Source organism: Magnolia sinica, chromosome 12 (genome assembly GCF_029962835.1).
Source record: "Magnolia sinica isolate HGM2019 chromosome 12, MsV1, whole genome shotgun sequence".
In the NCBI taxonomy this organism is placed as follows: Eukaryota; Viridiplantae; Streptophyta; class Magnoliopsida; order Magnoliales; family Magnoliaceae; genus Magnolia; species Magnolia sinica.
In genome coordinates this window covers 29,060,242-29,083,224 of record NC_080584.1, presented here as the reverse complement: position 1 = coordinate 29,083,224, position 22,983 = coordinate 29,060,242, and the positions used below count along the sequence as shown (strand labels likewise).

The following is a 22,983-nucleotide window of genomic DNA, read 5'->3' as shown; positions in this document are numbered from 1 at the left end:
ACCCCCTGTTGCAGATCCGACCACCCCCTGCTCGTCCGACCGCCCCCTGTTGCAGATCCAACTACCCCCTGCTCATCCGACAACCCCTCTACTCGTCCGATCGCCCCTCTGCTCTTCCAGCGTCGCCCCTCTGCTCGTCCAGCGTCTCCCGGTCACCTTTATTGCTAGATCTGTTCGAGTTCCAGCAACCCCTGTTGTTGTTGCTCCCATCCAGATCTGTTGTTGTTGTTATTGCGTCACCAGATCTCGATTATCCCGATCCAGCACCAGATCTCGCTTATCCAGATCCAGATCCACTATTGCTATTGCTATTCTGCCAGATCCAGATCTACATTTTCCAGATCCAGAGCTCCTGTTGTTGTTCCTATTCTGCCAGATCCAGATACCGTTACCCCTTGGGTATCTCTTGCTGTGCGGTATACCTAAAATATTCTTATGCTACAACTCTTTGCGTGCTTTACATTAATTCCATTCAATGGACAAGAACTCATCACATATAGAGGCCTCACGGTGTAGTTTTGATCATGCCAACTATTCGCTATGGGCCATCCATATTCAAAACTTCCTCAAGGGTCGTGGTTTGTCGGGACTAATTGATGGATCTGTTACTATTCCCACTTCCACAGATGCTGATAAATTGGCTGATTGGGAAATGAACAATGAACGGATTATTACCTGGATTCTCGATTCGATCGATCGGTCCATTGTTGTTGGCCTCACACCTCATCGCACGACTAAGGTAATGCGGGAGCATCTTCAAACAATTTATCAACAAAGTAATGTGGCCCGGTCATATCATCTAGAACAAGATCTCGTTAACCTTACTCAGGGTGACGACAGTATTCAATCATTTTACTCTAAAATTGTCACAATTTGGACTGAGATGGCCTTGATGGATCCAATATTTCCTCATGACTTTAGGATTTTTCAAACTCTGCGTGAGAGTGCGCAAGTTCGCCAATTTCTTATGAAGCTGCGTCCGGAATTCGAGCATTGTCGGGCTGCTCTCTTGAACCGTAGCCCTACTCCTTCATTGAATTCGGTTATTAATGATCTATTGGCTGAGGAACAACGACTGAAAGTTCTCTCTCTTCCTTCCTCAACTCCGGGATCATCTGATATGGTGCTTGCTGTGTCCACCACTACACCAACACGTGGTTCCTCTCCTTTGACTTGTCGCGGCTGCAACAAGGTGGGTCATGTTGTCGCTCAATGCAAAGAATGGTGCGCTTATTGTCGACGAACTGGTCATGGTATTTAGGACTGCCGTACACGTGCATATGCATCTTCTTCAGTCCGTGGACGTGGCGGTCGTGGTCGTGCTCTTTCTGCTACTACTGCCACTATTTCTTCCGAGCCGTCTGTTAGTGATTCTGCATCTTCTGCTGAAGGTCTTTCATCACCTTTGACTCCTGCAATGCTCCAGCAAATTGTTCAGGCCCTCTCTGCGGCCGGTATGTCAGGTATATCCCCATCTTCTCCATGGTTCTTCGATTCGGGTGCTTCTAATCATATGACTGGTGTTGTATCCCATCTTCGTGACATTCGACCCTACACCAGCAATCAGGCTATTTCTACTGCAAATGGTACTAGACTACCTATTTAGTCCATTGGATCATTAACTTTCTCTCCTTCTGCTCATCGCCAGTTCACCCTTTGTGATGTGTTTTATGTCCCTAACCTCTCCTCCAATTTAATTTCAGTTGGTCAACTCACATCCAATAATTCTTCCCAACTGTTGTTTTGTGTAGGATCTGGCAACGAGGAAGGTACTTGGGAGGGGTAGGCGGCATGGTCGTCTATACGTGTTGTATTTTGATCCATCTGTCACTCCGGCTTATTGTTTTTTTTTCTCCATCTTCATCAGATATTTGTTCGGCAAATAAATTGTGAAAACTGTGGCACTTTCGCCTGGGTCATCCACATTCCGATCGGTTACTTCAGTTAATTTCATCTGGCATGTTAGAGAATATTTCTCTTAATAAAAATGATTTGGATTATTCTTGTTCTTCCTGTTGTCTTTCAAAAAGTAAGTGTATTCCCTTTTTTCTAAGTACTACAAAATCATCTTCTATGTTTAACATGTGCATACGGATGTCTGGGGTCCTTCACCAATTATGTCTCTCTCTGGATTACGATACCATGTTATATTCATTGATGATTTCACACGTTACACTTAGATTTACTTTCTGCAATCGAAGTCACAGGTTTTTGATAAATTCAAGTTATTTCACCCTATGGTGAAGACTCAATTTTGGGTTCCAGTTCAAACTCTCCGCTCTGACTCGGGGGGGGGAATATCTCTCAACCAATTTTCGTACATTTCTTCAAGGGCATGGGATTATTCATCAAACCACCTGTTTTGATACTCCACAACAGAACCGGGTGGCTGAACGAAAAAATCGTCATATTGTTGAAACTGCCAACACCCCAATGACAGCTATGAGTGTTCCTCGTTCTTTCTAGGTGGAAGTCATGTTACATTCCGTCTACTTGATTAACCGGATGTTAACCAAAGTTCTGAATAGTAAATCTCCTTACTTTGTTCTCATCGGCTTACCACCTGCATATTCCACATTTCGTGTTTTTGATTGTATCTGTTATGTTCACCTAGCTTCATGTGAACGTAACAAACTATCTCCAAAACCAGTCAAATGTATGTACTTGGGATTTGGGAAAACTCAGAAGGGTTTTCGATGTTATGATCCGGTTTCTCGTCGTGTTCGGGTTTCAAGACATGTTGTTTTTCTTAAACACATTACCTTTCATTCATCTCTTCCTCCTCCGCACACTCCAAACTCTACTGGTTTAACTGCCTTCTTAGAAATTCCGTTTGCGTTAAGTACTCTCCCTTGTCCGTTGCAGGTTTACTCACATCGACCACGTACAGATCCACCACCTATTACTCAACCCGAACCTACTGTACCTGTTATAGATCCCGAACCTACCTCGATACATTGTTCCGCTTGTGAACATCGAGCATCTGATCGGTTGATATGCTACGTCTGCCATGAATGCTACTGTGGATACTATTTCTATTCCTACTTCATACTCTCAGGCAGCCAGTCATAATTGTTGGAAGAAGGATATAGCAGAAGAACTTGCAGCATTGGATGATAATAATACGTGAGACATTGTCACTTGACCTGCTGACCAACAACTAATTAGTAGCAAATGGATTTATTCTGTCAAGCTCAAGTCTGATAGATCATTGGATTGATACAAGGCTCGACTTGTCGCTCAGGGATACAAACAGGAATATAGAATTGATTATGATGAGACTTTCGCTCCCGTGGCCAAGATGAAAACTATTCGTACTCTTCTGACTATATCTTCTGTTCGCTCATGGTCATTCGCTCAGATGGATGTGAAAAATGCCTTTCTTCATGGAGATCTCCAAGAAACCGTATATTTTGAAACCTCCTCCTGGCTCTTTAATCCCTGACAATAAGGTATGTCGCCTAAAGAAAGCCTTGTACGGCCTCAAACAGGCACCTCGGGCATGGTTCCAACGCTTTCAAGATGTTGTTACGAGTGCTGGCTTTACTCAAAGTGGTCATGACCCATCCTTATTTTTGCACACCACTACTCATGGAATTGTCATTGTTCTGGTCTATGTTGACGACCTCCTCCTAACTGGTAGCGATGCTACTGGCATCTCGGCTTTAAAGGAAGTTCTGCAATCCTCCTTCAAGATGAAAGACCTCGGCCATCTCACATACTTTCTTGGGCTTGAAATTTCACGTTCTAAATATGGGATCCTGGTCAGCCAACGTAAATATGCCAAGGATCTTCTCGCTTTGGCATCATTGACAGATCAGAAAACAGTTCAAACTCCCTTAGAATTTAACGTTTATTATGGCCATGACGATGGTGATCTGCTTGTACAGCCTGACTTATACCGCCATTTGGTTGGGAGTCTGGTTTACTTAACTATGACTCCCCCTGATATTGCCTACACTGTCCAAGTCATCAATCAGTTTGTTTCTGCTCCTCGGGCTCTTCATATGACTGCGGTGTTACGCATCATACGGTACCTACGTGGAACTTTAGATCGATCACTATTCTTCTCCTCCATGGCGACTCTGGACCTTCGTGCTTATTCGGATGTTGATTGGGTTGGTTGCGCTCTTACACAAAGATCTACCACTGGCTATTGTGTTTTTCTCGGCACTTCTCTCATCTCTTGGAAGTGTAAGGAGTAGGCCACTGTTTCCAAATCAAGCACAGAAGTCGAGTATCGGGTGATGTCCGCTACGTGTAGTGAGCTTGTTTGGTTACGTGGACTATATAGTCATAAAGGAGCAGATAAATAGAAACATTTATAAGTTGATTATGAGTAGTTCATCAGGTGGAGTTGTAGCATCCATAGCGAATTCCACATCTGCACGTATGTAGCATGCATGCTTTGACCACATGAGCGAGCAGGGCATCAAAGTACTTTCTAACCATTATTTAATTTAAGTTTTTAAAAGTATTGATTTTAGTATATGCGAGCATTGTAAATATGATAAACAATCAAGGTTGTCTTTTAAATCTGGAAAATATATTTGTAAAGAGGTTCTAGATTATGTGTATTATGATGTATAGGGGTCATCGCTCATAGTTTCTAGTGGAGGGTCGTCGTTCATAGTTTCTAGTAGAGGGTCGTTATGGTTTATTACATTCATTGGCAACTATTCTAGAAAAGTGTGGGCTTATTTTATGAAAAATAAATCTGATGTTTTCACTAACTTCAAATAATAGAAGGTGATCTTTGAAAAACAGTTAAGGCGAAATGTGAAAGTAATGAGGGGAGATGAGGGTGGGGAATTAAGAATGAATGGATCGTAAGGCACAACACAATGTGCCACACATCAACGCAAAATGGTGTGGCTAAGCGAATGAATCGAACTCTCTTGGAGAGGTCTGATGCATGATGAGTAATGTTGGATTGGGCAATGAAATACAGACTGAGCCCGTTAACACATTGCGTTACTTGTTAAATCGGTCCCCTTCTATAACTATTGAATTTAAAATTTCAGAAAAAGTATAGAGTGGTCAGCAAATAGACTACTCAGGGTGGATTGTGCAATATTAAAACCAAACATGAATGCAAGTACATACCTAACGCAAGCGTGTACTCACATTCACTTTCGGTACACATTTTATTCATGTTTAATATACGGTCATATTTGCGGCGCAATCCCACAAAATGGTCCTAACTCTCTCGTTACAGATCGAATCGAGGTGATCTTGAGTTTGTTAGAAGAATAATTTGACGACCTTTCAAATGAGATTTGAATTATCTCATTTAGACACCATTTAACCTTCTAAAAGTGGGGCCAAAGTCTATAATAGTGTTTGTGAACCATTCAGTCTCGTTTCCACATCTCAGGATCCCATGAAAATGATTATAACTCCCTCATTATAGGTCGAATAAGGTGACCTTAGGATCATTTGAAAGATAATTCGACAAGCTTTTACATAGAATTAAAATCATCTCATTTGAACATCATCTGACCTTTCAAAATTGAGCCTAAAGTCTAACTCACGAACAATTTTTGAAGAAAAAAGAAAAACTATATATTTGTTTTAATCTCATGTTATCTTATTTTCTTCTCATACAAGCTTATAACCCACTTTTCTAAGACAAGTTTCTGCTGAAGGAGTAGTAGGAAAGCATGATATATTACCGGAGAATAATGAGAAAGCACAAAAGATCATTGGAGATAAAAAGAGGAAGGTTTTCTTGGAGCTGAGTGTATACGGTAAATAAAAAAAAAAAAAAAACCCCCTTTGTTTTTTTTACCAAGGGCCACTCAGCGTATAAAGGTATAATCCGTTAAAATTAGTTGTAAATAGCTCCCCTGAGTTTTGGATGGTCGCAGATACCTCTTCTCTTTTTGGTTGAAATAGGAACATTCAATTTGAATTCCGCGCATGGTGGGCGTGCAATTTAGAAATAATTTCCAAGCGCCTACTGTGTGATCTGCACATTCTACATGTACCAAAGTTCTTCTCTTAAAAGGTAACGCCTGCTGTCCTGAGATGGCCATTCGCTGTGGATGCAGATTGCGTCTTGGCTGGTCCAGGTAGTTACTTGTGGTGCCCACCGTAACGTCTGTGTTTTGTCCATCTATTTTGACATATTAAAATGAGACCAAAAGGGAGGCCGATGCAAGGCCACCGTTTAAACCATCTTAGGGCCCACCCTGGTGTCTACTTTTACACACGCACTCATACTCACACACACCCATCCACTAATACTACAGTGATTTCACCGCAATGGGTACTGGAACCAACTCGTGTTGAAACTCTTGTGAGGCATGCCCAAATACTCTTAAGGTAACATAGACCTTCCCAAGAAATTTCTAATCCTGCATGCTCCACTTGATCATCTTAAGAAGTTTCTAATCCTCGGGGTCTGCTCCACTTGAGCCATGGATCTGCCTCCTATCTAGGCTAATACTATAAAATGATATATTTAAATGGATGGACCACGTAGATAAAACATAATCACAGTAGCTCCTACAAAGCCACTGCATGGATCAAGTCCCTCCAACTAGGGGTAGAATGGAAACGGATTGGCTACTCCCCCTGCCACCATCCCCTGTGGCTGGTGTTCGGTGCTCTGTGGGCCCCACCATGATGTATGTATTTCATCCATTTCGTTCATCCATTTTTCAGATCATTTTAGGGCTTTATCCCAAAAATAATGGGATATAAACCTCAGGTGGACCACACCACAGGAAAACAATAGTGATTGGATATCCATCATTTAAATGCTCCTAAGGCCCACTGTACTGTTTATTTGACATCCAATATGTTGATTAGGTCATACAGACCCAGATGAAGTGAAAAAACAAATATCAGCTTGATCCAAAACTTTCGTGGCCCCTAAAAAGTTTTTAATGGTCAACGTTCATTCAACACTTTTTTCTGTAATGTGGTCCACTTGAGATTTATATATACCTCATTTTTGGTCTCATACCATAAAATGATTTAGAAAATTAGATGAACGGCATGGATGAAACACATACATCATGGTGGGGCCCACAGAGCATCGACCATCAGCTAATGGCTGGTGGCAGGGGGTGTAGCCAATCCGTTTCCGTAAAGAACTCAATCCGCATCCATTTGTTGTGAAGGTTGGACAGGCATGTTTCAGGTGCTCTAGTCAGGACGCAGAGCCGGAACCATGACTGCAGGATCTGCCTCATGCTTGGGCTCATTCCCAAAATGAAATAGCGAAATGGATCACAGTGGGCCCCAAAGGGGTAGACGTCCTATGCAATCCCCCTCCCTCTACTTTGGAGGTGAGTTGCCTACGCCACGGGAAGTTCCTGCAGTTGGAAGGTACGAAATGTTCCTAAGAAATCCATCCGGACCATCAGTTTCTTGGGCACATGTTAGGACATGATAAAATATGATTATCAGACATCCAAAACTCAGACCACACTCTAAGAATCATTCTTAGTGGGAATCAAAGCCTACAATCAAAATCTTTATGAGGACAGAAGTTTTGAGTTAGGCTAATATTTTTGTTATCAGTTCATCCTCTTTAGATTGAACTTATATATGCATGGTTTAAATAACATATAGACGTCATGGTGGCCCCCATACGGTTTCAATGGTGAGCATTTTCGTTCCCACTGTTTCCTGTAGTGTAGTCCATTTAAGTTTTGAATCTACCTCATTTATAAAATAATGTTATAACATTCATCTTCCAACTAAGGGAACTATCTTTCACGGTGTTCAGGCAATCCCGATCGTCCAGTCAGTGAGATGGTGGCAACTCACGTGTCACCTGGGCAACACGTGCGTGGGTGTTGCTATGACCGCCGGGCACACCTTGATGTATGTGTCGAATATCCACGCCCTTCATTAGTGTTTTTTTTTCTTTTCTTTTCTTTTCTTTTTCAGATCATGTTAGGCATGGTCTCAAAAATAAAACACATCTAAATATTAAGTCGACCTCACCACTGGAAACAGTGGTCATTGAACACTTGCCACACAGTTAAAAACTTTCGAGGGCCTGGCAACGTTTATTTACATACAACCTGCTCATAAGTTCTTATCTGAATGATGGGAAATCACAAAGCCTTGTAAAAAACTTTTGTAGCCCATAAAGAAGTTTTAAATGCTGGGCCTCCAATCACCGAAGTGGTAGGTGGTGTGTTGACGTCAGGAAGTTTTGTTAGTCCCATCACGAGGTATGTAATAATCCAAACCGTTCATCCATTTGGTGAGCTCTTCGTAAGGGTTGACCCATAAGATAGATCTAAGAATCAAGTGAACCACACTGCAAAAAGTAGCTGGGAATTGAATGTCTACCATTGAAACCCTTTCGGGGTTACAGAAGTTTTGGATCTATGTGATATTTGTTTTTTCTATTTATCCAGATCTTTGTGACCCCATGAACAGGTTGGATGAAAAATAAACGTCATGGTGGGCTCTATTAATGCTTTAACGGTGAAAATCATTATCCCCGCTGTTATTTGTGGCGTGGTCCAGTTGAGCTTTGAATATGATTCATTTTTTAACTCATGATCTCAAAAAATGGATGAACCGGATATAATAAATACATCATTTTGGGGCCATGTAACTTTGATCTCATTTGAACCGTCTACCCACGTGTGTGGTACACCTGCCAATCTGCCTCCCCTTCGCACGACTCATACCCACACCAGCTATATTGCTTCCTCAATCACCACTGTATTCTGTGATGTGTCTTCTTAAAATTAGGATATACTTCATTTATTAGTTTACGCCCTAAAATGAGTTTGCAAAAAAATGGACAATGGAGCTCATGGGAACTTCCCATAAGGTCGTTCTATGTGGGGTCACCATAATGTAGATCGAACATCAACACCGTACATCTGATAATCGCCCACACAGCTCGACCTCGCACAGAACCTTTTCCTATATATATATATATATATCACGGACAGGACAACGCCAACAAACGTGTTACCCGGGTCACACCTAATCCGGTCCTGGTGGGTAAATTGGTCGTGGCACCTCAGCACGTGTCTCACGTGACGAGACAGGTACGACTAGACTCCAGCGTCACTTTGCCACAACTAACTCGGCTGTAGCAACCCTCTGTATAAGACAGTCCCATCCGTACGCCCACCGTTTCGTGGATATTGTAGCACAAACGTCACATGGGCCGTAAGATTGTAGCCACAACTGGATTCGGATGGCTAGGATCATCCCATCAGTGAATTACATGCGTGACTGTAGTGGGATGCAGATTGCGCAGCGAATAAATTCTGTTGGCCCACAGTCATGTATGTGTCTTATCCTCTCTGACCATCCCATGTTTTCAGTTCATTTTGAGGGCATGAACCCATAATGAAGCATATACGAAGCTGAAATGGACCAACATGAAACAGTGTGAGTTGAAAACCTAGCGTTGAAAGCTTCATGTTTTGGATCAAGCTGATATTTGTGTTTTTCCTTCATTCATGTCTGTATCAGCTTATGAACATGTTAGATGACAAATAAATAATCCCATGGGCCATAGAAAGTTTTAAACAGTGGACGTCATTTTCCTCCTAGTCCTGTGGTGTGGTCCACTTGAGCTTTGGATATGCTTCCATTTTGGGCTTATACCCTAAAATGACATTATAAGAAAGATTGACAGCGCGGATAATACACGGACATCACCGTGGGTCCCACAGAGTTCATTATGGTACTTATGGAGGCTGTTTGGCCGTGACCCCAACACAAACCTGCTAGCTGATGTCAATTTTCTGTGGGTCCCACTATGACGTGCATATTTTATCCACACCATCCATCCATTTTTCCAGCTCATTTCAGGGCATGAACCAAAAATTAAAGCATATCTGAAGCTCAGATTGATCACTCTACAGAAAAGAAAACAGTAGGATAATGATTTAAACCATTAAAATCTTCCCAGGGCCCACAGCCACAACGATGTTTATTTGCCATCTAACCTATTCATAATTTCACACATATGGATGAGGGAAAAATACAAATATCAGCTTAATTCAAAGCTTCACGGTATTAGACGGGATTAATATCATTATTGCTGGATGATTGCATGTCTTGAAATTCCACCATATTATAGTCCTCCAATCACATGTTTGGAATAAAAATTTTGCTATAGGAAACACCAGGTTAAACAACATCATATTTGGTGAACCATGGAATTGTAATCAACTGACCAAATTTAGAATGGACATTGTTCACTTGTACGCATATATACTCAGAATGTTACATGTAAACGGTGTATACATATGGACGGCATGGATAAACACATGCATCAATGTGGAGCCTGCAAGTCTACTGGATTTCAAAATCCACAAAAATCCTGTATGGTATCAAATGCAATTCCATGGAAATCTGATAAATGAAATTTCATCTCACCTAATCCCAACCTTTTCCATAAATGCTGGATGCTGGACCAAATGCAATTCCATACTACCTAATCTCATCTAACACGCCAAACGCCCCATCAGTGGCTCCAGAGAAGTTTTGATAAGCGTTTATCGCTGGTGGGGCTACTTGAGCCTTGGATTTTTTATTTTTTATTTTTGTTTATTCTCTAAAATGAGTTGGAAAAATATGTCACCAGCGTGGATAAAACACAAACGCTAACGTTGGAGCCACGGAGCTTCTATATAGCTGGTGGTTGGCTGGTGAGGGCTCACCAGCCAAACTCCGTCCGCAATCCTATTCAGGTGATGGACCACCCGCCGGAGGAAAACTTTGATACTCTGCTGTTGGATGGACGCAATCCGCTTCCACTCTACCGGCGTATTCTAGACCTAAACAACCGCGACTGACACGGGCCACGCGTCCAGCGCCGTAAATGATCATCCACGCACCCAAAGGCCCACCCATCAGAAAGAAAAATAAAAAAAGAACGGATGATGATGATGATGATGATGCTGAGGATGAAAACGGACGATGATGATGATGCTGAGGATGAAAACGGACGATGATGATAATGAAGAGGAGTAAAGGAGTGACCAACCTGATCGAGAGTGTGGTAGTTGTCAGGAATGAAAGCATACTTGCTGAGCTTCGGAAGGTGAGATTGGGCATGTTGGGAAGACGAATGGGACGTGCTCCTCGTCGGCGGAGCTTTCCTCCTCTCTCCTCCTCCGTTGCTTACGCTCCGTTCTTGTACCCCCTGTCCGACACAATTTCCCATGCCTCGAACAGATACCCAAAATTCGAAACGAAATGGAGACGTAAAGACTAAAGCGAGAGGCGTTTATAAATTCTATGATCCTCGACCAGAATCAGATTTCCTCGTAAGCGGGTTGCCTATGGGGTACGCCGGGCACATAGATATATATATACATACCTGTGCCTGGGGCTGTGTGGGATCCGCAGATATGTACGTACAAATCCACTCCGACCATCTGCTTTGAAAGATCACAATAAGATAGGAATATAAAAATCAGGCATATCCAAAACTCAGGTGGGCCATGCTAACGAAACAATGAAAACGGAAACGTCCACCGTTAAAATCTTTCTAGAACTGAAAATGATGTTTATATACCATCCAAACCGCTCAAATGGTTTTTACCACTCGTATAAACTGTAGGAAAAAATATCATCCTACGAAGCTTCTGTCACACCCAGGCATTCAATCTTCACTCTTTATTGCCCACATGAGTTTTGGATCCGATTTTTAGAATCATGTCCTTGCAAAACAGATGGACGGAGAGGATTTGTTACAGACATCTCTCTGTGGGCCCCACACAACCTCAATCATAGGAATATCTCTGTGCCCAGGGTCACGGGCTTAAATCTAACCCGCAAGCCCATGACACAACGTGGCCTGGTCCGGTAAAATAAATGGGATGGCCTGGTAAATTAGCTGGTGGTGCCGGGCTTCAATGTCCTAGCCCGTTAAGGGCCTGTTTGGCCGGACGGATCCCATGGGATTAGGAGGGATGGGATGGATTTTAAGGTAATGATTGTGGTGTCATTGGGTTGGTTTAAGATCCATGGGATTGCTATAACCGGGGATAAGTTCACCGAATCTATTTGGCACGCCGGGCATATCCCGGGATTTTACCTTCCAATCCCTTCTAATCCGTCCAACCAAACACGCCCTAGGCACGATTGAACGGGTTTAGGAGGGATGGGAGGATGGGATCAATTTTAAGGTAATGATGGTGATGTCAGTGGATTGATTTAAGATCCATGGGTTTGCTATATCCTGGGACAAGTTCATCGGGTCTGTTTGGCTCGTTTGGCATATCCCGGCATTTTACCATCCCATCCCTCCTAGTCCCATGGGATCCATCCGGCCAAACACACACTAAGCATATCAGGCAGGACTCGCAGCATGGCAGTTTGGCACAATAAATGGTCGGCTTGACACAACCCTTAAATGGTTATTTTTGTGAAATTGACCATTTTACCTTCCTCCCAATAGCCATAAAATGCCTAATTTATGAGTAAAATTGCTTATCTACATTTACAAAACTATAAAAAATGAGATCACACCATTCTCCAAAGCTATTAAATTACATTTCTCTCTCTCTCTCTCTCTCTCTCTCTCTCTCTCTCTCTCTCTCTCTCTCTCTCTCTCTCAAATCTCTCGGGTTCTCTAATTACATAAGCTCTCAAGCTCTTAGGCTCTCAAGTGATCAAGTCCACAGGTCTCAATTTCTTGAAGGTCTCATGCTTCTCAATTCAGAAGCTCAAAAAATCTCAAGTTTTTAGGTTCTGAATATCTCAATTTCTCTGATACCTTAAGTTATCAAAGTTTCATAACTTTCTTATTTAATTTTGTTTATTTTATCTTTTAATCATAATATTATATAATTAATTACCATTTTCCATCACTCTTACTATAATTAAGATAACTTTTTTATATATATTTTATTATATATATATATATATATATATATATATATATATATATATATATATATATATATATATATATATATATATATATATATATATAATTCTAAAGAAACTAAAATTACTAAAGCCTCCGAAGGGAGTAGCATGTCTACATTTAGTTTTAACCAAGCAAATGCTTGACTATAACTCGACAAATTTATAATTAAAACTAAATAACCACTTACTTTTGCAGAAAATAAGAATTTCTAATAAATTATTTGAAATTTTTTTATCCCTCAGTTTTTAAATTTTTCAAAAAATATAACTAGAAATGATGATTTAAAACTATTTAAAAAAGAGAAGGATGCTTTAATTAAAGCTTTTATAAATATTCATGAAAAAATAAGTCTAACTTTACACTTAAGGACTTCCAATCAAGATTTAGGTTATATATGTGTAACTGCTCATTGGAGAGATTCAAATTGAAAATTATAGAAAAGATGCTACAAGAAAAATAGGCATTACCGGCGGCCAAAACCGCCCCTAAAAGTCCAAAACTGCCGATATAAGAATTACCGGCGGTCGGGCGGCTACGTGGCATTCATCCATTTTTAGTGGCATTTTTGGCGGCCGCTGCTAAAGTTTGCCTTTACCGGCGCTTATTATATTTACCGGCAACTCTGAGTAAAATTGTAAAAGCGCCGGTAAAAATAATATGAAGCGCCAAAAATGACACGGCGCTAAAAACTTAAAAAATTGCCGCTAAAAGATATGAGGAACGCACGTAAATTTGGCAACAAACGCCGCTAAAAGTAACAACAAATGCCGGTAGAAAGCTATAACAATGCTAATGAGAGATTAAAAACGCTGATAAAATCTGTTTAAAACGCCGGTAAATCAGTTACAATGTAAAAGAAAAAATAATAGAAACAATTAAAAATTTTGTTATGCTAAATCTTCTAAATCAAAAGACCTTTACAAGATTAAATTAGCATTCAAACACAACCTGTTAATCATTTACAACCAGCCTCATTTCCAGGGGGCCTGAAAATGAAAAGTTACATAATGGACAGAAGATTTATAGATTGAGACAGAAGGAAAAAAAATAAAAAATCAACAAACTTCAGCGACGCCCGAGGCGAGACTTCTCAAATGCACCCCAAGAACCAAAAATCATGCCATATAGAGGACCTTTGTCAGCACCACCCTGCCATGCATAGAGGTCAGGTAATAAAATAGTATATACACTCATAATCTGAGTTACACTATCTAAAATTAAATTTTCAGCCATAAATATTTTCTGCAAAAACAACCATACCGAATGAAGTCCATATCCATCCCCATATGAAGCAGCAAAGCCCCCCTCTGTTACTAATGCTCCACTCTGAATGCTCCACCTTCAGTTACCAATGCAAAGACAAAAGTTTACAAAACAAAATAAAATAACCAAAAAATAAATTTGATATAAAATAAAAGGAACCATAAATACCTACAACTAGCAGATGGAGGAGAATAGTTATGGAATTATTTTTTTTATAAATATGTGGACAGATTTTTCTTCCCTTTTTCTTCAAGGATAAAACAGCAACATAAGCATCATAGCATGCAACTCAATATGAGCCTTTTTACAGAAGCATTAACTAGCATGTAACTCAATATGGATGGACCTAAATTCAGCACAAGGAAAGTCATATAGTGGCTTGTACTTGATGAGCGGCTTTGATCATGCATCCATGTAAACATTGTGGACCCCTGAGCCTACACTCTATATAGTTACCTCCACTTTGAATAAGCATCTTACAACCAAAGATAAATACATGATACAAGTCAAACATTATGGAAACCCTTCGTTATATTGAAGCAATGAAGATTGGTAAGAAAAATAAAAATATAATAATAAGCCAAGGGTGTGGGGCCCTTGCTTTTAGTGATCCTTACATGGAGTGGACTTGCCTGATTTTTGGACCGTGGCATCAAGTAGTGGGGAAACACCTGATGGAAAGCTTGGATATTGCACACCTTCTATCCAGGCCTGTGTTGGATTGTAAGATAGCTGGGTTGCACAAGCTCGAGGCTTTCCGACCTCAATGCATCTGTGTAAGCATTCGATATAAGGATAATTATTGGTTGAGGTTCATTTCTCGGCTCAAGCAATTATGGACAAGCCAAGCACACATGATTGTATATTTTGATGATCTGAAACATCCCTCTGATGGATCCTTATGTATCTGGACAAATTAAAAATTACTCTAGCAATTGCATTTTTATCATCGAAATGGTATCCCTCAAACAGGGCTAAAAGCAAAAATAGTTAAAGTTCATCAAATCTATAAGGTGTAAAAACACATAATGATGAAAGAAAAGTTTAAATGGTCAGACCAGCTCTACTTTTATCCAAAGGGGCATCAATGGTATAGTCTTCAACCATACATCCATGTGTGCCCATTCATCGATAGAGAAAGATGGTCCCACAAGTGAGATCCATACAAAACGTTCTTTATTGAGGTAATTCATCCAATAGTTGGTACGCATGATGTACAACATGTATTATACATTGTTCTTTCTGAAGTATTACAGAGTACTATTTCAATTTTCAGTTTGTACAAGTAAGCTCATTGGTCAGTGGCCGAAAATGTCACTAGCAAGATTTGGTATAACAGACAAATTACCAACAAACAAAGAGGACAAAAAGGACAAAAGAAATTTGGACCATGCACATGTGCCGACTCTACACATGTGAATGACCATGGATGCAGGTCCAAGAGTAGTATTCCTTCAGATAAAGTTGTCTAACACCCCTAGTGAAGTACTCCCAAGTACAAAACCTACTACAAGCACATGCATACTGTAACATCCCGTCCAATCGGTACCGTGTCCTGAGGCGTCCACGTAGGATTTTCCGCAGGACCGAACATTTAAAACATTCATGGCAGGGATACCATAAACTAATTAGCCTAGAATTAGCCCGTTTGAATAAACTAGACAGGCCTTGGCAAGACCGAGTGCGGGCCGCCAAGCTGGATGACCATTTACATTGAGCAACAGCCCGTACGGGCTATACCGCAACGCCGAAGGGTTAGAAAAATCTAATAATTTAGGGAACGATAGAGCTCACTAGGCTTGTGGTCCATCGCGGACCGCGGACCCGGCAGACACCTAAAAGTGGGATCTGGCACTGACTAAATGCACCCCACCCATGCCAGGACCAAATCTGGCGCTTGCAAATGGAACCAAGATTCCAGATTATCTGACCATCGGATCTCTTCCATATTTACCGTGAAGGTCTAATGGATTTTCCTACACCCGTCCACCAACTCTGGGACCCGATCGTGGGTCGGTGACCGTCGATCACAAATCGGACCCGTACGATCAAATCCCTGGTCCGATCGTCTCCAAATTTTGCGTGGCCCTCCATCGGGCCATGAAGCACCCATCCTAGAAATTTCATAGCCTGAGGACCACCAGAATTACTCAAATCACCAGAATGGACCCCACAGGGCCGTTTAAAGGTCAAAGCCGTTGACTCAAATCCCACAATCGTCCATCCGTTTGTTCCCAAATTTTACACGGGCCCCAATTGGGCCATAGGGCACCTACCCACCAAATTTGGTGGCCAAAGGAGTGTTAGGGCCTCTTCAACTCAAAAGGGAGACCTAGTAGGCTATTTTGGGAATTTGGGGGAACTTAAGGCCAAAAGGCCCAAGTCTAGAGAATAAACCCTATCCCTCATAAATCCCTCTCCCATTTGCTACAACCATCAAGAGAGAAGGAGAGTGAAGGAGATTAAAGAGGAGAAAGAGAGAAGAAAGAGATTTGAGGGACCCTAGATCAAGGTGGGGCCCCAAGAAAAGCCAACCTTTCCAACTTGTTGCCTCTCTTGTAAGGAGAAACTCCTCTCCTTAGCTTCAACGACTTCCGCGGTTGCCTAGGTGAGGTTTTCACCCATCCTTCTTGAAATCCATGTAGCAAGGAGGGTTTGGTTTGAAATTCTAACGTGCAATAGCTTGGTTTAGGGATTCCGACCGATCGGCCCAAAGGCCCTCTTTCCTAGGGCGTCTTCCCGAATCTCCAACGAGCCATAGGTGCGGAATATTACTCCTAAGTGGCCTAGCACCAATTTCAATATGAGTTTAATGATTATGATTGCTTGGTTGATACATTTAGAGAGTGTAGAGAAAACTTAGGAATTTATGTCTATTTTAATGGAATGGAATTGTATGTTTTATTTGATTCCCTCACATGATGCTATTCTTGCTTCTCATATGACTTGTTGAATTTTGATTAATGCTTGTGGATGACTTGTTGGGTTGCTCGTATGATGATGCCTTAAAGTATATGTGCCTTATCAATTCTCATGTTGTTGTTTCTATGAGTTGTAGGAAGTGAGCAACTTCCCCACCAACACACACAACACATGCACCATTGCTCATAAACTGTGTTAACTTGCTTATTAGATGAGTCTGATTTATATGATTGAGGTGAGAGAACATGATTACGATTTTGCCTATTGATACCCCTGTCCGTTGACATATTGTGGACCACCAATCAAACCCTAGGGTTGGCCAAGGAAACGAGGAAAGCTAAGGCGGTCTCGTTGGTAGGACCGCCTTGAGGCTAAACCCACGGATTTGTGCGAGTGTGTGTGGGCGACTGTAGTTAGACTACGTGGGTTGCTTGCACCCGATGTCGTTCCGCCATGCGCTTGCCTGGACTCGTGCGGTCTAGCCTACTGTCTGGCCAACCACGATTGTTAACCCTGTTTGCTCACATTTGTATGGAACCTGGGACTCCCCACAACCATTGTAGCCCAACAACAACCCACTCGAAATCGGTCCACAGCCTCGTGAGCCGGGCATGGTGGAATGGGACACTGTGTCCGAGCTGTCGGCCTACGCTGGGGTACCGCGCCTCCCCGTAGTGACCGCGAGTGATCCCTTTCTCTTGGCACTCCTCATGTGCTTGAAGTTGGGGATGAGGAACCCGACGGGATCACGGACCATGAGGCCTCGGCCTCACGAATTGGGAGGCCTTGGCCTCGCACTCAGATCAGGGCATTAATAGGTGGGGTGTACCAGTTTCCCCAATCTGCTGGATGAATGGACCTAACTAATAACTCGGCTAGCACGAGCGCATTTCATCGCATTAGTTAGGTTGCGACTCGGCAGTCGAGGTCGCACTGAGGGAGTGTTGGCATTGGCGATCGTTAGATGTTGTCGCACGAGGGAGCGTTGTGGTGAGGGCATACATCGTATCATTCCTACATGCATGCACATTAACAAGATTAGATAGATGTTTATGATTGATTACTTTTCATTAAATTCTTATTATAATTAATGCTTGTTACAACTTATGGCTAATAGCACCCACTGAGTTGATCACTCACTCCCACTCTGGGACGGTGTTTTAAAACACCAACCAGACCCTTTTATAGATGCAGGTAACTCGGGACTGGAAGAGCCTAGCGAGCTGAGCCTGGACGAGGAGGTCGAGCTATCATACTTCTAGCTGATGGAGGGTTCGCCGCCTGCTTGAGGGGCGAGATAGGATGGCTGGGCAATGGGCTCAGTCTCATTCTTTTGGATATTATATTCTTTTGTTGTTTTGATTGGGCAACGTCTTGGTGCGACCCATTTATTTTTGGACTTGTACATATATACATCGGCCTCTTTCTTTTCAGCAGACTTGTGTGATCATGTTCCATGTTCAGAGAATTTCAGACTGCGCAACTTAAACAGATTAAATGCATAATAATAAAAATCTGTCTAACACCCCTAGTGAAGTACTCCCAAGTACAAAACCTACTACAAGCACAGCATACACTCATAAAGGTAAGGGATTTATAGAACTTCACCTGATCCACATCAAGAGATTTGTCAAAACCCCGTACAAATAAATAAATTATTGCTTTGTATCTGTTCTTACGCTAACGCTTCTAGGTCTCTATAAGTAGACAATGGCTAAAAGACTAGCTGGACTTAAACTTCGCTAATGATTCCTTGTTTCCTCCTGCTTCCCTGTCAGTTTCAACCTACATTTTCAAAACAATAGGTTTATGATGCATCTAATATCCAGTATACTTCTAACCAGTTGGAGTATCTAGCTTTGTGTGATGCCTAGAACTAAAAAGAAATAGGGGAAAAGAGAGAAAAAGACAGATCAATTAACAACTATAAATTGTAATTAGATGTTCAACAACTCAGTTGATCTGTTCATATAAATGCATCTCTGATGAACCTAGATACAATTATTAACTGTAATTAGAGACACTTATCTCTTTCCTTCTTTTCATATCATGTTCAAACCACTCTGTCCAATTATTTCTCATGCTTACATTAGGACAAGAGTCCAAAAATCAGGCAGATCAAAACTCAGTCAATAAATCTATAAATAAGGGTTTTTTTTTTAATTACTTGTACGATCACAACGACTTCCACAACACCAACTACACCGGATTGAGAAGATGCCTTCTCTATGTAGAGAACCACACCCGTCCCTGATCTACAAATGGAAGAAATGAGATCCATAACAAATGACTAGTAGTATGCTTTTTTTCAAGAAGATTTTTTTTTTTCAAATGAAATAAGTCCTACTTCCTCATGAATGTCACAAAGAAATCAATGTTGTATAGCAAAATTGCTACATGCTTTACTTTTTCAAGTCATGATGAGCATTAGTTGAACATATTTCAGCTTGTGACAAAGCCTAACACAACTAGCTATAATAAAGGCTTAGGCTTAGATGATGATGACGACTTAAAAAAATAAATAAATAAATAAAAATCAACAAGCAATATAATCAACAAGCATTACATTCATCATTAAGTAGCAATTTCTAACACAACAAGGAATACCCATTTCCATAGCTAGTTGAAAAAAAAAAAAAAAAAAAAACTGGTCTTTGCTATTTTTATGTGGGGACTGGATGTTAACATCTAGATGATGGGATCAAGGGATAAAATGCCTTTCACTCCCAATGGTTTAATCATTTTCAAACGGGTTCATCCAAACATGACATCAATATTCTATAGAAAAATCAAGCTGCTTCCTATTATACAAGCTAGGTCCATAGTTTTGTTTTGTTTTGTTTTGTTTTTTGTTTTGTTTTTTTTTTTTTAGCATGATATAGAATTTTCCTACACTTAGTACTACATGCGGAAAATGTCCATGCTTCAGTATGCTTTGTGATGGACAACAACCCATACACCAAAAACACCCACAACAATTAATAGGAAACTTCACATTCATCTGTAAAAATATGAATCCACACAAGGAAAACAAAATAAAAAGGAAAAAGAAAATGTGAACTTGTGAAGATGTCAAGACATGATACACAAAGCTCCCAACTCAAGAATACAAACTTGCAGTCAAACAAGGAAAAGCTACATGAAGCACTCCAAATAGTGAAGAAAAAGAAATGTATTCATGGACTTATAACCAATCTGTTTCAGAATTTTCCAATGGGACTCTTGATCCACACATGATTGAGATCCTGAATGTTCATCGGGTGGAGCCACAACTTAGATGTGTTGGCCCAAAACTCGGGTCTATGGGCTAATCATGTGCTCCTCACGTGTAGACAAGAATAGATAGTTAAGAAAACTTAATTCATAGAACATTTGATGTATACATGTGTTCCACCAGATAGCAGGTCCATTTTACAAATTCCAGGTTGGCACGGAAAACATGACTGTTTCTATGGTGGAGAATCATGAACTGCATAGTCTTATGCATAGCGGTTAAATTGCAGACCTATCATGGATATATCATGGACTAACAATCAATTAACTAATAAAATAGACAGAGGGCCTCTGTTTTAGAGAAAACCCAAATCAAACCACTTGAAAATAAAAATTAAATAATTAAATAAACCTTTGTTTTGCAACCTTCTTTTGGAACAATCCAAAAACCAAAAAGAAGAAGAAGAAGCAAAAATCCAAATCAAATTGCTTCTTTACTAACAAGTTATATATATATATATATATATATATATATATATATATATATATATATATATATATATATATATATATATATATATATATATATAACAAGTTATTTTAGACTACTAAAGCCAAAATGGACAATCCTGTAAGTGAACCTGTTAGAATTCCTGCTCCATCTTCGTGTCCTATATAACAAAATACATAAATGCAATACGATATCTAAATTCACCCAAAAACAAAAATGGTAGACATGGGCAATCATTGAACTCAACTTGGTATTCTTTTTTCTTTCCTTTTTTCCTTTCTCTTCCACAAATAATCCTCTGAAGAAAGGGATCAACTATTTACACCCACCCTTTTGATTTACAAACACCACACCCATTTCCATTTTTGGACTAAAAAAGTGCAAATACTTTACTTCGGTCAGTCATAAATCTAAAGACCAATGAATTAAAGTTTTCTTCGGTCAATATGATATTTTGGAGGAAGTTGTGGTCCTTCCTTTGTGGCTGTATGATATTAGGGAGATTTTCTCAGGCATCCACAAAGGAAGGACCACAGCTTCCTTCCTTTGTTCAAATGGTACAAGGATAGCTCAGGAGCATTGGACTATTAGATCTCCTTCAGCTTTCTGTGTCCAATGCACCTCACAACTTTCTGTGACCAGTTGTGGTCCTTCATTATGGTGTAGAGAACACACAAAATAGTCACTTAAATACATCCAGACAAATCACAGTAGCACTTGTCTAACATTCAAATTTTCAAAACCGAATTGGAAAAAAGAGAATCAAAGTAAACTCAATCAGACTTTGTTACTAACAATCCAACAACATACGAATTCAGCCAAACCCATCACAGAAACAGTACTCAAACTTTTTTAAAAAATTTAAAAAAAAAATAAAAATAAAAAATAAAAAATCCCAAAAATAAAATCTTTTGAATTTCCAATCAGCTACACCAAAAATCAGTTTAAAACAGTAGTTGAGAAATCGCAGGTGTTTTTCCCTATAGGTTAGAGAAATGCTTTACACAGGTCCAGGTGAAACAATTTGAGAACAGGGCAACAACATCATTATAGGTTCCTGAACACAGTAAATATCCTCGTGAGGCTAAACCTCTATAATAATACTACAAATGAAGCCAACTACTGCATTCATTAAAACAAAGAAAAATCATATCAAAAATCAAATGATTAAAGATGGACATCAAAAGGATTAATTTGTTGTTACCAGTCCTGTTGCATTTTCCAAAACCAAAAACCTCTCCTAAGAGGACTCAAACCTTTCTGAACTGTCACTCTCTTTCCAATATGCTAGCTTCTCACAACCACTCAATTCCCACCTCAAGGAAAGAGATGATGAGTTTGCAAAAGCCCTTCCTAATGAGGTGAATCTATGTTGATTGTTCCCCTCCCATATATTAGGTTAGTCCACTCATGGATGGGCCAAAAAAGTATGAAAGAAACAGAGAGATTAAATGTACAACAGTGGTACACGTTATTGGTTGAGCATTTCTTCAAACAACTAACCTGCAGATGTCAGCGGCCATGGACAACGGCGGATATGGCTGCCGTGGCTTGATAATTGAATGGGAAAGTGACTTCGGTAGGATATTGCAAGGAGGAGAGAAAAGGGGAGATGGGTTTTGGTAGAAAAGAGGTGGGAGAAGAAGAGGCGCGATGGATTTGGGATAGGCGCGCATACGCGGTTTTGGATATTTGGGGATAGGGCACCGCGCGGGATAGGCTTTAATTTGGGGGTTTTTTTTTTTTTTTTTTCAAAACAGCAGCAGTGGCCTATTTTGTACATGGGTGGCCACATAAAAATGCCCCTCATTTCATCTACAGTGGCGGTTTGTTGTGGCCGCTTGTGCTAAAAACGCTCCTAATAGCCATATTTTTTGTAGTGAGAAAAAATACATTTTTTTTTTTACTTGAGTCCCCTTACTCAATACTCAATAGATTCGATTATATTCGATAGCCTTATAGAATATGGAATTCAGAATAAAAAATTTTCTATAAATTTAGATAATGCTTCATTTAATGATTTAGTAATTGAATTTCTAAAAAACCATATCCCTCTTAATGTTAGTGAAAATTTTTTCCATATACAATGCGCTTGTCATATCATAAACTTGTGTAAGATAGTTCAACATTTATTAGACTTTACATCAAACGTATTAGGCAATCAATACACACACACACACACACACACACACAC

At 40.4% G+C, this 22,983-nt stretch overlaps 1 protein-coding gene and 1 long non-coding RNA gene across 2 annotated transcripts in view; both read right to left on the bottom strand.

The window, feature by feature from the left end:
• LOC131221167 (E3 ubiquitin-protein ligase RGLG4-like) overlaps positions 1–11,320 on the bottom strand; it is a 30,386-nt gene extending 19,066 nt beyond the window's left edge. Inside the window, exon 1 of the mRNA XM_058216336.1 lies at positions 10,988–11,320. Within this exon, the coding sequence (XP_058072319.1) occupies positions 10,988–11,167 (180 nt within the window). The 5' untranslated portion in view covers positions 11,168–11,320. The remainder of the gene's footprint in view (positions 1–10,987) is intronic.
• A 2,573-nt stretch (positions 11,321–13,893) lies between these two features.
• LOC131220424 (uncharacterized) lies at positions 13,894–18,822 on the bottom strand. The gene is made up of 4 exons (XR_009158574.1): positions 18,674–18,822; positions 14,312–14,915; positions 14,141–14,219; positions 13,894–14,029 (listed from the first exon to the last, which is right to left on the bottom strand). It is a non-coding gene; the product is annotated as an uncharacterized LOC131220424 (long non-coding RNA).
• Between the last annotated feature and the right edge of the window lie 4,161 nt (positions 18,823–22,983).